The sequence below is a fragment of the Enhydra lutris genome, unplaced genomic scaffold (assembly GCF_002288905.1).
Source record: "Enhydra lutris kenyoni isolate GAN:26980312 unplaced genomic scaffold, ASM228890v2 scaffoldscaffold34, whole genome shotgun sequence".
Taxonomy (NCBI): Eukaryota; Metazoa; Chordata; class Mammalia; order Carnivora; family Mustelidae; genus Enhydra; species Enhydra lutris.
The window spans coordinates 3,183,762-3,198,520 of NW_019154118.1; the positions used below are offsets into that span (position 1 = coordinate 3,183,762).

The 14,759-nt window shown below is 42.4% G+C and overlaps 1 protein-coding gene across 4 annotated transcripts in view; it reads right to left on the reverse strand.

Moving 5' to 3' along the window:
• LOC111153831 (neurotrimin) overlaps positions 1 to 14,759 on the reverse strand; it is a 403,882-nt gene that overhangs the window by 99,747 nt on the left and 289,376 nt on the right. For all 4 annotated transcript variants that reach the window (XM_022513088.1, XM_022513084.1, XM_022513087.1 and 1 more), the window contains exon 3: positions 7,496 to 7,621. In XM_022513088.1, the coding sequence (XP_022368796.1) occupies positions 7,496 to 7,621 (126 nt within the window). The remainder of the gene's footprint in view (positions 1 to 7,495; positions 7,622 to 14,759) is intronic.

Below are 14,759 nucleotides of genomic sequence, written 5' to 3' on the forward strand. Positions count from 1 at the left end.
CCTGGGATAGCTACTTGGGGGTACTCTGGGAATTTTAATCAAGCACCTATGTTAATTACAAAATGGTGGGGGGTGTGAGGGAGGTGCTGATTAAGCACCTTTGAATATCTATCCATTCTGGCAATTGACTGAGCTTCGGCTTTTGTAAGGATTCAACCTTTTCAGAGAAAAGAATTTTAATTTCCTCCCCTTTTGTTCTTGTCTTATAGGTGGGAGGGAGAGAAGGCTCCTCCTAGGACTTTGAAGTTCACATCATTGGGCTCCTACTATGTGTCCTTATGGATCAGGCGCTTGGCACTGATGAACACACTCAATCCTCAGTACATCCATGTTAGAAAGGCCTTATCATCTCTGTCTTACAGATGAAGTCTTAGGCTCAGTCCTGGGGGCGGACCAGTGGGGAGAATCTTTTCTTATAAAGTCCTTGGACTGGTTTGGGGAATATGATAGACAGTAAAGGGAGGCATGAAGAGACAAAGCTTCTCTATCTTATCCTTTACTTACTAAATTTGATTTGTTTTCAATTCTGGGCCCAAAAGACTTAATTTAAAAAAGGGGATGAAACACATTATATCCATAGATTGGATACTTCTTTGTTCAACAATCACTTACAAGGCCTGCAAACATCTGATCCTGTACGAGGCACTGAGGATAGAATAAAACAACAGAACTGTTCCTGTTCTCCCTGATCCCTTAGAAAAGGGGATCAGGGAGCCTATGAGTCGCAGTAAGAATTACCATCATGAGAAACGTGTGCAAAGTGCTGTGGGATCTCAAACAAAGGGGTGACTTAATTTGTCTAAAGAAAGTCACCAGAGGGTTTCAGACTGGTGATTTTTGAGCATGGTCTTAAAACAAGAGTAGAACTCTATCCAAAAGATGCAAGGCCAAAAAAGAAAAAAAGTGCAAGGAGATATCTAGTGAGACCAGATGGTATGTGCAAAGGTAAGGACAACTATGTGGTAAATGTGAGGTTGTGAATGTGATTGCAGTGCGTGGGGCAAATGGGGTGCAGAACAAAATAATGAAAACTCTCAGGCCATGCCAAGAAGCAAGAACAAAATTAATAAAGATAAGTCTCTTTTGGAAGATTCATCACTACCTTGGTGTGACCTCGCAGGTGAGTAGTGCAGGGAACGTCACATCCACCTGGACCTGCTTTCAAGGCCCATCTCTCACAGACAGATAGCCACCTTCTATCAGACAGCCTCTACCCATGAAGATGGAGCCATGAGAGGCAGCCACCTCGAAGAAGGGCCAGACATTCTAAACAGTCTGACGCAGAAAAATGGAGCTAGAAAATTCACACCTGCCCTTAGGAAGCAGAAAAATACAGCAGACATACCGGCCATTTCCCAAACCCACCTCTAGGATGAAGGAACAGAGAAACAAAACAAAACAAAACAAAACTCCTTCTCTTAACTGTGTCTCTTAGATTCTCAAACTCCCTTGGAAGACAAGCAAGCAGCTGGTAGCTCAGCATGCTCCCTGGGCAGGGAGCCTGCCCTGGAAAGTAACAAAAAGACACAGATCCCAAGGCTTCCTTTTTCCCCTCAGGTCCATCTTTCTTTGGAACTTAGGCTACTTGCCTCCTGGCTTCATAGCATGGGAGGCCGTGACTGGAGAGTTAATTTAGTCACTGTGTCCCCCTTGGGTTACCGCCGAAAAGATTTATGGCCTATATCGATTAACTACAGGGCAACTAGACAAAAATGAGAGTCCAAGATGTCCAGAGTTGGCATAGAAACCTTTTCTATACATCTTTTTCTTTCTTTCTTTGTGTGTATATGTGCATGTGTGCTTTTTGGTTCTCTCCTTCTGGGTGGTAACCATCTGTGGGTAAGGAGATGCCTTTAGTTCCATTTCCATCCCTGGCTCCTCTTTGCTGAAGAACTTTTTCTGGTCTGCCATCCTAATGATCTCTGTGCCACATGGGGCCCCTGATGCTGGTGCTGACAGGCCGCTCATTAGTGCCAGGGTGTTGCAGTCAGCCGATGGCATGCCACAGTTCTGCTCCTGACATTTTTTCACGGAGCTGTCACTGGAGTCATGGCGCCTGCCAGCTCTGGTTGAACTCATGCTGTGATACCTCCAGTGCCAATTAGTGCTTTAGTGTCCTGCTTGGCTGGGGAGGAAGACCTGTCAGTCCTGACAAATGGGAAATAGGTGGGTGTGGCAGGGGGGCACAGAGAGAAAGACTCAGGGCATTGGCAAGGAGAAGAGCTTCCATCCAAGGGTCACTTTGTCCTCACCAACTTGGTGAGTCTTTTGGTGCCTTTGAAAACTATGAGAAACAAGGCCCAGAAAAACCAACTGCTCCCTGGGGCTCTTCAAGTAGAGCAGGAGAGCTGGGATAGGAAGGGAAGAGATTTGGCACCTGAGGAATATTACTTAGTCCTACAGGTATGGGTCCACAGCACGCTGTGGAAAGAGATGGGTTCCTTAATAAGGGCTGGGTTTGGAACCTAATGGACATGTGGCCCTGCTCTAATTCTGTCCCACAAAGTCTTTAGATAGCCCCAGAAAAATACAATCAATCTTGTTCCCACTTCAATTCTCATACTACGGGGGGCGGGGGGGAGGCAGAAAGAATTTTTCAACTAATGTTTCTCTTTTTTTGTACCAAGTTCTCTTTTTGTATATTTATTTTTTTAACCCAGGGGGAGCACTGAGGGTTTAGGTGCAATTAGGGTTGGGAAGAGTAAAACACCAAAAGGTTCAAGAGACTCAGAAAGGCTAGATGAAGAAGAGGTGAGAGAAACACACACATCGGGAGAGTGACTGAGAGGGAGTATGGGGGGTGAAAGAGAGCTCACAGAAGACCCACTTTCAAAGTCACTTGTGAGCCTTCTCAACTTTTTCAAAAGAGTACTTGAAAAGGAGTCTCTCCTTCAAGGAGAAGCCAGGCTCTGCCACAGCAGGTCCCCTAGTAGGGGAACCTCAGGAAAGGCTTTACAATCCTGTGAAGACCAGAGAAAATGTCCTGGAGACTCCCCAGTAAACTTTCAGCAGGAAACACACAGGTCTCAACAGCAACATCAAAGTGAAGGAGAATTCCTCAAGGATCAGGATAAAGTCTTTGAACCAAGAGAACAGGCTTGCCTCTCTGGGGCACTGGCAAAGGTAAGTGCTCATTCACTGAATCAAAAAATACTTCTTTGACACTTTCTAGGTGCTGGGCATTGTGCTAGAAAGTGAAGAAGCAAAGTGAGATGTAGTCCCTCAGAAACATACGTGTCAAAGAACTCATGGATTAGGAATCAGGACATCTCTATAACAGCTCACTGGACCTTGCTAAGCCCTCAACCAATATCTGGGTACAAAGTATTCTTTCACCAGCCTTGGTGAGGTTTTTATTTTCAGTGTTTTGTTTGATGAGAGAGAGGAGGAGGTCAGTGAGTGCACTCATGAGGGCACCTCCATAAGGACACTCAGTGATCCCTAATTCCATATGTATAGAAGAACCTGCACATCAGTTGTCAGATTCATGCCTTCCCCTGAGTTTCAGGGTTGTGGCAAGATGGGAATCTCAATCTCCTCTCTAAAGCCCTTACAGTGCAACAGCAACTAGAGACATAAAAATTGGGCTTTGAGAATACTTTTCCATGAAGAGAGAGGTCCTAAAAAGCACCTTTTAGGATACCCTGAAAGAAATGGTATTTCTCTTTATTTAGGGAAGATTCAGAGGAATAGAGGACATTAAAGGCATTCTTTTGGACAAAGGAAGACTAGAGCTTGGGGCTGTGTGAAAATAAATCCTTGCATGCCTAGATGAGGACAAAAAGATAAGGCACAGGGCCATGAATGGGGAATGTGTCTAAAGTAAACAGGGACCCCTGATGCCACTTGGACCCCTGCAGGAGGATGCTGGTACTTATACAGAGTTTGGCAAAAGGCCAATTAAGCATTCGTGCAGATCCAGGTGGTATTTCCATGTGAGACAGGGAGATGAGGGCACTTCTTTCTGAAATGACCAAGATCCATGAAGGTGGAAGAAATACCTGCACACTCCAGAAAAGCTGTGTAGTGGGAGAGCAGGTATCCTTACAAAACTCATGCACTTTCCTCTTGACCTGTTAAAGGTGGTAGGTTCATGAGAGGAACTAGAAGACATATTGCCAATAATAAAAGAAAACTACCTTCCATGATCAATAGTAGCATGGAATTGTGGCTTGGGATGCCACCTTGAATATGGACAGTTGACACTGGATAGGGACAACTGACATTTCTTCATCCGATGTAAAGTGCTAAGCAGATGGTTTCATGGACAAGGTCCCTCCACCCTCCAGATAGCACACCTAAGTGGCTGTATATCAAAATGTATGGGCCATTACTAAAATGGTGGTTAAGACTCCTATTCTCCTTTTCCATGTAAGAGGTGGTCAAGGTTAGAAATACATATTCTAAAGAGGTTTATATAAGTTTTTTTTGCAAACAGCACCATATGAGTTATGATGGAAGAAACTAGGATTTCTCAGGAATGTACAAAACGAACAGATCAGTCTGGAGGGAGAAAATGCAATGACGCCATCAGTGTTGCCAATGTGGTTAGCCTCCATCAGCGATCCATTCAGAGATTATAATGGGTATGTGTGTGAGAATGGTCCATATTGAAGCATAACCCACCCACACAGAATGGGACAAATATGACAACATCTCCCTGCCTCTGGAGCCTTTACTAAGATGTGTCATATCTTTTTCCCCCAAAGAACCCCAAGATTGCCCCAACTTATTTAAAATAAGTACCCTTTTGGAAATATTTAGTGGGGAAAGATGAAGTTCTGACTGCTACGGGTCTCCAGTTTCAGTTCAGATCTGACAGCAGCCCAATGACACCTCTGATCTCCAAATAATCAGTCACAGAGAAAACGGCACCCTGGTGAGTTTGAAGTGATTAGTTACTGCTTGGCGTGTCTCATCAGTTTGAATCTGGGAAAGCTAATCTGGATCAGGGATCTGGAAAAGGCTGTTCATCTAAATTACTCTGATCCACAGGTAGATTCTGATTATTCTGCTCCTCTCCTCTTGATCCATCTTCTGTTTCCATAGCAGCCAAAACCCCAGTAAAATGGAAGCATCTGGCAGAGGCTCAGGTAAAGTCCCCGGGGGAAATGAGTTTGCTGGATGGCCACAAAGAGGGAAAAGGACTCTTAGGTGTGCCAGTGTGAACTTCAGCAAGATAAAAGGAAGAGGGCTCCAATGCCAGAGGAGACACAGAAGTAATTGTGAGAAGAAAGGGTGGGAGCTGGGGACAGGAAGAAAAGGAAATGTGGAAAGAAAGAAAATGAATGCACAAATGTTTAGGACGCTGGGAGAGAAAGGGAAAGTAAAGAATACAAAAACAAAGCATGAAAGGGAAGACAAAATGAGAAGTTGTACAGAGGAGAAGAGGGAAAAAAGGAGTCAGAAAAGGACAAAGAGCTGAAGAGCCAGAAGAGAAAGAGAAGATACCAGACAGAGACAAAGAGAGACCTGCACAAGGGTAGGACCCAGTGCCTCTTGAAGTAAGGCAAAGTGGGTCTACCTGGGATGATGAATGTTCTGCAGGTTCTAAAGGCACAGACTGCCTTGGCATCCAATAGCACTGGTGACTCAGCATTAAACAGTGATGAATGGTGTGTACTGCGGACTTAGAATGTCTGCCCATTTCAATGACCCCTCCTTTAGATGTGCCCTAGGGCCATGTCCTTTTGTGGATGGTCCCATGCACAGCATAAACCTCCTCCCAGATTTTGGGCCAGTCCATTGTAAGGCTACTCCAAATCGAGAGAATTGCAGACATGCGGGTACTCTCTCTGATCCCTCTGCTCACAGTGGTAGCATCAGAAATGGGATGCTCCCAGCATCCCATATATGGGATAGCTCCCAGCAATTCAGGCCAAGCACACTGAAAATTGCACGCCTTCTCTGAGAACCTCCATCAGGGCAAATCTGTCACTATCTGCGAGAGGGAATTAGGTATTAGGGCCCATTCATAGCCCTAAACAGATTTTATTTAAAGATCCAAATGGAGTGGACACTGCGATGCTCTGCCACCTTCAGAAGGGGGGTAGGGAGATGTCTGGTGCTGCTGGTGAGCAGAACTCGGGTGCCACCACTTGTGCATACTGTCCCACTTAAAGACTCCTGGCCCCAGGCTACTATCCTTCAGGTGACAATCCAGATTCCGTGAAGGAATGCTCTGCTGGTGTAAAAGAACACCCTCTCACCTCAACATTGTTAAAAGGCAAAGCTAGCTCTAGAACTCTCCACAGTGTCTGCTGAGAAATTGCACAGGTCTTCATGCAACTCGGCTTCGCCCTTGGTCCAATCCTCCTTCCTTCCCTTCACAGGAGTTGATCCCAAGAGCTCCTCAAATAAACTTCTTGCACATCAATCACATTCTCAGGGTCTGTTTTTGTGGCCCCAACCTGCAACACTAAGCAGATATCTACTACTATGATTCCTTTAGAATCCTTAAAGCTGCAGCAAAACACAGACATTTATGCATACATGCGAACACACACACACACACACACACACACACATACAGTTCACATTAACCAGCAATAAGCACTGGAATGAAGCATCTTTATTCACATATCTGCTCAAATGTCACCTTTTCAAAGGCCTTCCCCAACCAAACCTCTGGTTCTTTAGTCAATGTAAACTGCTCTATCTTCTCATCCTTTTCCATACCTGTTTTACTGTATATTCATTTTCTATCACTTATCTCCTGAGATGTAAGCTCATGAGAACAGAAACTTGTATGTTTTGTTTTATTGCTACATCCTCAGTGCTCAGAAGTGCCTGGACTATTACAAGCACTCAGTACATATTTAAAAACAAATGAAATAATTTAATGCACCTTAAAAGCTAACTTAATGATAAATGACATCTCTCCTTAAATTCTGAAGTTTTAACGTTCAATCCATGAAAGCACAAAAAACATTAAGTCTGGTCTACAAAACACCTAGGCATTTAGACAAAGCAAATTTTTCAATTTAGTCACACATTGCCCTATATTTGTTATCTGGGATTAATCAGAGTGAAACAACAACAGAACCACAAAACAATTAATGGGCTAGGGACCAGATATTTGTCAACACTGAAGAAGCAGACTTGGACATTTTCCTTTCAGGACTATGGCCATTCAACACTTTCATTCATCATTGTGTGTTTGTGTTTTCAGTATCTTACAACAACCACCTGAACAATGCCAACTTTGCTGATTGTTCTATCAGCAAAGTGGACCAATGGAGTTCACCCAGAACATCTTACCACCATTTCACCCAGAAACAAGTGGGATTCATTTCCCCAGAATTTGAGAGATCCTCAAATACGATTTCTGAAATTTTAAAAGATATATTCCTGTCTTACAGAGAACACCGACATTTTCTGCAGAGGCATAAGTACATTGTTACCAGGATATCAAAAATGTAGGATCCTTTGGACCAAGTCACGAGTGCCAAGACCTCCTAACCATGGCCAACAATTCTTCCATTTCCTCTCTTACCTTTTGGGGAGATGTGTCTCCAGGTAACCGTAGGCTCTGGTCTACCCGTTGCTATGCAGGTGAGACTGATATTGTTCCCTTCATTAATGGAGATATCTGAAGAAATCTCCACAATTTTAGGAGATACTGTGGAAACAAAACAGAAGGAAAATAAAAATCTTGTTAAAACATTCTTTTGTTATCTTATAATGATAGTTGGCAGAAAAACGCAGGGGCTGAAATATCGGGGCTATAGGAGTAAATGATGAAAAATTAGGGGAATTACCTTAAACGTGAAAGAAATATCTTACCTTGAATTTAACTTCTATTTCCTCCCATTTAAACACCGAGTCTGGGAGTCTGAATGGGAATGGATTCCACTGCAATACTGCAAGAACTGTTCTCCTAGCCTCCACCCGCTTCCTTCTCCACTCTCACCCCCACCCACCTCCGACAGACATCCACGAGTCATTCTCCATGCTGCATTCAGAATCCTCTTTATATAACTCAATTCTGATTTTATCCTATCTCTGCCTAAACACCTCCAGTTGCTCCCTATCGCCTACCTGAAAATATTCAAGCTTCTCAGACCTGCACACTGGGTCATTCAGAATCAAGGAACATTCTGTGTTTCCACTGACATTCCCGGTCATCCTCCCTTTCCTTCCCCTCCTTGTTATCCCTGACCCACCATGTCCTTTCAGGCCATCACACATTCAGAATCTATATTGTTCTTTATGTCCTTCTCTCAAAACTTCTAGTCATCCTTTAAGGCCCAAATCAGATGCTATGTTGTTTCAGCTTTCCCTACCCCTACTCCTCTTTGTCCTCCGCAAATTTAAGTTACTGCTGCTTCTCATCTGTGTTCCCAGAGTACATGACACATACCTGATGTGGAGTCAGAGGGCACATCATTTAGTCATAACACACTTGGTCTCTTTTCCTTCTGCACCCTAACTTAATCCCCCAAGGAGAGGAGGGATTTATCTAATTGGTAAAATTGGGAGCAGGACCCTGCTTCCTTCAGTCTTTTGTTTTAGGAACAGGCTTCTCTTAGGAACCTATATCCTGTTGTGGTCCTCCTCATACCTGCTTCACAGGAACAGCATCCTCCAGGGAGCTGTAGAGCCCACAACACAGCCAGCACTTGCCTGTGCACACCTGTTCTTTCTGGGGATCCAAATTAGAAGCTTGTTGTTGAAGTTTGTTGTTGCTGCACATCTAAGCCTAATTCTCTGTTACCATCTTTGCCCCCAGTGAATGTGATATTCAGTTCAAGTATGACTGCTCATTTGTCTTATCTGCCGATTGGTTTATAAAGCAAGGTTGTCATTTATTGAGCTCCCAGACTCTAATTCTTGGCACTTATCCTACTATGTTTTGGTTATTTGCTTAGCATCTCTCATCCACTAACCAAGAACATTTTGACAGCCTAAGTCATGATGTACTCATATTTATAGCTGCAGCAAAAGCCTAACAAGTATTTATAGAATGGAATTATAATGGTATTCAAGGGAACCGCCTTTCCGACCTGCTACATGTGTGTAACAACATCGGGACTGGATCAATAATGCTTATCAGTTCAACCCACCAACACTAATTTTGGCACCTTAGTTCTTTACAAATTAAGTGGTCCCTCCATCTAGCTCACTTAGGGTTCTTTATATGAGGTCCTTCCCTTGAATAAGTCCCTCTTTGAGCCATCAGATTGTGCAATTCAAAGACACATCATCTACCCAGTATACAATGCTAGCTGTCCTGCTGGAGATCCCGGGAAACATTGACCTTATTCCCTGTCCCAAGGTCAGAGGACGACCCTCATGTGGAAATCAAATTGATTGGAAATTTCTGTGATGAATTTCTTCTGCTTGGACTTCTAATTGTGTTGGAGTTTCTTCTCCATGAAAGGGGGTTATCATGGCAATATCTTCTTCTGGCTTTTGTTCCTTCCTTCCTTCTTGCATTTTGTCTCTCATCCCTCTCCTACACTCCTGCCAACTGGGAACACTCATTAAGAAGCATGCCTTACACTTTTGGTTCCTAATCACTAGGCCCTTGCTGCTGATTTTGGTCACTTAGACTTTTCTCTCCAACTATGTAAACCTATTAGAATTGTTCAAGGTCCAACTGAGTTACCACCCCTTCCATAACATCTTCCAGATATCTCTAAATAGATGTGACCTCTCTTTCCTGGGGATCCCATAGCCTCTTCCAAGGAATTTAAAATAAACTTGTTTATATTACCCCAGTATCATCTTTCTTCTATGCTATAAAGGATCTGAATATAACTACAGACCAAGAGCCTTACTCTTCTTTTTATTTTCTGCTGTCTTGAATAGGGTATCTTGCATAAAGAAAACACCAATTAATCATTTTTAGATTAAATCCAAATTGAGCTTCAGAGATTGAGGCAGTGTGTGTATGTGTGTCTCTGTGTGTTTGCCCATATCCCTGCACTCTCACAACTATTTGCCAGAAGAGTCAATGTGGCGAGGGCTGGGGAGTGACCATTGGTTCTATGATCCAGGACCTTTAAGATATAACATTGCAAATTTACAGCTGTACCATTTTATAAAGACTAGCTTGAATCTTCCAGGACAGAAATATAATTGATGAGTTAATGACTGAACACTTGATTTGCTGACTGTCTGAAGGATCCAAATTTCTAAATGCTCTTAGTCTTAAAATCACTTAAACTTGATGTATTTTATTTGCAGTTTTAACTGGAACATTAAATATCATTTCTTGCACCACCACTCCCCCGACCCATACATTTGCCTGGCCCTTGCTCCCGCCCATCGCTGGCACCCATAGAGCTATGCTTGCTTCCTGGAGGACAGGCTGCTTGCATAATGACCGTGCTGGCCTTGCAGACATTGCTTCAACTGCGCAGGTAAGTAATTTATTGATCTGTAAAGCACTCCGAGATGCTCTGCAAGGGATTATGTCACGCCAACGCCATGCAATAAAATAAAAAATGATGGACTTTGTGAACACAGGGTGATTTAGGGTTTGTAGTTGGAAGTGTGCTTAAAGTACATTTTAAGTGGAAATCAGTCTGGGTAATGAATTACTCTTGCTTTGGAAGGGCTTACTGGAGTTCATTTTCCTGGCTTCTTACATGATAGCTAATCTGCTAATCATACACTAGAGAACAATGGACAGTCCCCAAGTAGAACAGAAGGTGTTTTGGGCCAAAGCTGTCAGCACAGTAAGTATATTAAATGAGACAATCACACCTCATGCTTGGAAGAATCATCTAGAATTGTCTCCCTCCACTAACAATTGGAAAGCGTCCAACTTCTACTTATGAAGTAGAAGTTGAAGAAATGTTCACTGTCCTTCCAATCCTTCACAGGAGTCCAGCTCAAAGGTGGCAAATGGTTCCAGCGGAGTTTGAAAGGCAGACCATTCATGGCATCGAGCTGAGGTGGTTTGGCCAGAGTTACAATCCCAGTTATCAGAACTAAATTGGCATAGTGCCTAAGATGCTGGGGAATTTAGAGTATCATTTTCTAGGTGGCAAGTGCTAGCATACTGTCAGTATTTAAAATTAAATTGAATTGATAAGGATGTACTATGGCCTTAGCTAATTCATGTTCATAAGAAAGTTCTGGCCAACTAAGATAGAGCTATTTATATATTCGTATTGTTTCCATGGATACATTCTGCATCTTACCTCTTTTCTTTATGCAGGCTGTTAGAAATATATTAGGACTGCTTTGTCTTCCTTCCTTCCTTCCTTCCTTCCTTCCTTCCTTCCTTCCCTCTTCCCTTCCTGTCCCTTCCTTCATCAATATTCATTGATCACTTCCATATACTAGCATCATGCTTAGCTCTAAGAACTCAACACTAAAAAAAGACATAGCCCTTGTCCTCAAGGAGTTTGCAGTGTAGAGATGTAAAAATAGATCCCACAAGTGTATCCCCTTAGGGCACATGGGTGGCTCAGCTGGTTATGCGTCTACCTTTAGCTCAAGTCATTATCCCAGGGTCCTGGGATCGAGTCTTGCATCACTGATGGTGGTGGGGGGGGAATGTTCCTGCTCAGCAGGGACACTGTTTCTCTCTCTGCCTCTCACTCTGCTCATGCTTATGCTCTCTCTCTCTCTCACAAAAGTAAATAAAAAAAAAATCTTTTAAAAAAGTATATCCCTGGGGTGCCTGGGTGGCTCAGTGGGTTAAAGCCTCTGCCTTTGGCTCAGGTCATGATCCCAGGGTCCTGGGATCGAGCCCCGCATCGGGCTCTCTGCTCAGCAGGGAGCCTGCTTCCCTTCTTCTCTCTCTCTGCCTGCCTCTCTGCCTACTTGTGATCTCTGTCTGCCAAATAAATAAATAAAATCTTTAAAAAAAAAACATTTTAAAAAAAAAAAGTATATCCCCTTAATATCCCCTTAAGACATTGTGACATAGAGGAATAGATTTGATGTTGAGGGAATACAGAGGATAGATACCTAAGCCAGCCTAGAGGCCAATGTCATAGAAGATTTTTGGATGTATGACACCCAAACTAAGCTCAAGAAAATAAATACAGATGTAGTGAAAAGAAGGACCGCATGTACCCCAATGTTCATAGCAGCAATATCCACAATAGCCAAACTGTGGAAAGAGTCGAGATGCCCTTTAAATGGATAAAGAAGATGTGGTCTATATACACAATGGAATATTACTCAGCCATCAAAAAGGATGAATATCTAACTTTTGCATCAACATAGATGAAATTGGAGGAGTTTAGGCTGTGAAATAAGTCAAGCAGAGAAAGAAAGTTATATGATTTCACTTATTGGTGGAACATAAGGAATAGCATGGAGGACAGTAGGAGAAGGAAGGGAAAAATGAAGGGGAGAAATCAGGGAGGGGAACGAACCATGAGAGACTATGGCACTGAGAAACAAACTGAGGGTTTTAGAGGGAAGATGGGAGGGGGTTTGAGTTAGCCTGGTGATGGGTATTAAAGAAGGCATGGATTGTATGGAGCACTGGTGTTATATACAAACAATGAATCATGGAACACTGCATCAAAACCTAATGATGTACTGTATGGTGACTAACATAATATAATACAAAAAAAAAAGTTCCAAGAAATGCCTAATCAGTTAAAAAATTAAAGAAAGAAAAAAAGAAGCAGAAGAAAAATAAAAGTGAATCTGAAGAGGGAAGAAATTTTAGGCAAAGGAGACAATACAAGAAGAATCCTATCATGAAGAGTTTCTGTGGCCAGGCATAATTGGTGATGGACAAATGCCTGGGCCAAAAGCCATTCAACAAACATTTAGTGAACACCTCCTGTATACACAACTGTGTTATACATACATGAATGACATGCAGAGATATACAAATTTGGTTGGCCCTCTATGAACTTAGCTATCCATTTGGGAAAACAGTGTGTATAAACATCCCAGAGGGTTGAAAAATAAAGCAAAATTTGTCCCAAAATTGTGTGCGGTTGAATGCCAAATGAGTGGTACAAACATTAAGCTCTGTAAGTTAGGAAGAGGGAAGATCACAGCAAGTAGAAGTGTCACAGTGACTTTGCCTTATCCCTTGAATCTATTCTGGAGGCAACAAAAGGAAAAAACCAGTTACAAAGGCTGAAAAAGTGAAGTTGCTTCAAGTAGGACAGGAATACATGGGCACAACATGGAAGGCAGAAATCAGCAAATGTATGAAGATGGAAAGTTGATTTACTACAAAAGACAAAAGAGAGTAGTGGTTGAGATTCTGGCTAAACCATGTTCCAACTGGGTAGCCTTAGCCAGATCACTTCACCTCTCTGTGCCTGACTTCCTCATCCATGCAATGAAGCAATAATTCCATGTACCTCACATGTTTCTTCTGAGGATTTAATGAGTAAGTTTATAAAATGGACTTAAAGGCACTCCTAGCAATATGAAGTGCCCAATAAGTTAGTTTTAATATTGTATGTGCTTGGAAACACATGTATGTAGTGTTAATACAGAATGGGTGCTTGATAAATTTTAATTGACTCGAGGAAGAACGGGACACAAGATCAATGAGGTAAGCTAAAGCCAAAGTATGGAACAGCCTGAATGACTAGGTCCTAGATTTTCATTCTATCCTATAGCCAATGGCAAGCAATTGTAATTTTTTAAAGAAAATATGCCATAAATTTTTAATGTACTTTAAGCAAAATAGATCTGGTAACGATGTGTCAGAAGAAATGGGATAGACAGAAATTAAAGTCAAATAAATTAGTCCATGTTAGAGTGAGATTCAAGGCTTGGGTTAAACTACTGGCTCTATAAGGATGTAAAGAAAAGAAACGTCCAGGAAAATGTGCAGGTACTTGATGATTCCTGGGATAGGGAAACTAGAAACAAAGAGTCAAATATGAATGCCACTTTGTTCAACAGCAGCTGGTTGGCTTAGTTAGCAGAACACAGGATGATATACGAAGATCTTCCTTGGGGAAGGATAATATTTTGATGAATTCGATTCTGTTTTAGGCATTCTGATGGTGAGATTTTCAAGGGCATGCAGGCAGATCTATCCTTTTAGCACTTACAGTGATACCATCAAAGGTCTGAGACAAGTTTCCAGAACGTGGTTTGACAATAAACAGCAGAGGAATGAGAACCGAAGCTACAAAAGTCAATGAGATGTGCTAGGAGTTCATGGTTCCTTTACAAAGGCCATTATGTTGTTTCCACAAACATGTATGTGATATCTCTGCTGACCTGGAGCTCTGAATCTAAAGAACACACCAATATGGAAACAGGAAGACCAATAAGTGAGTAGGTTATGTTTGGGAAGGAAGGCAGAAGCCCCCTGAGCCACACTCTGAATACTCTGGATACAGGTCTACATTTAATACATTATGTTAAGGTTTAATCTGGATCTTATTGAATTCTAATTCAAAAGTATAAATAATTAAATAAGATAATTATTGAAACTATTCTAGGGAACTTCTTCACTCTTGGTTTAGCTTCCACTGCCCAGGTGTTAAGTTTTAATAATTATGTCATTAATAAATAGCAATTTTCTGTTTTTAGCCCACAGTGGATATCCTATTAAATCCAAATTAAGATGCTTTATTAAGCATTGCACAGTCCTGTGGGGCTGGGAATACACATAAGCCGTATGGACCAGGTTATTCTGCGTGACACATGCAGATCTATGCATCCCAGATGGCTTCCTTTACTGCCAGTGGCACTCCCCTCTTGCCTCCTCTCTCTAGCAAAGATCTGAGATGCCCATGGCAACTCAGGATGGTTTTCACAACTCCTTCACGGCTCCTTCACTGTTAAGGCCTTGGGACCTCTGT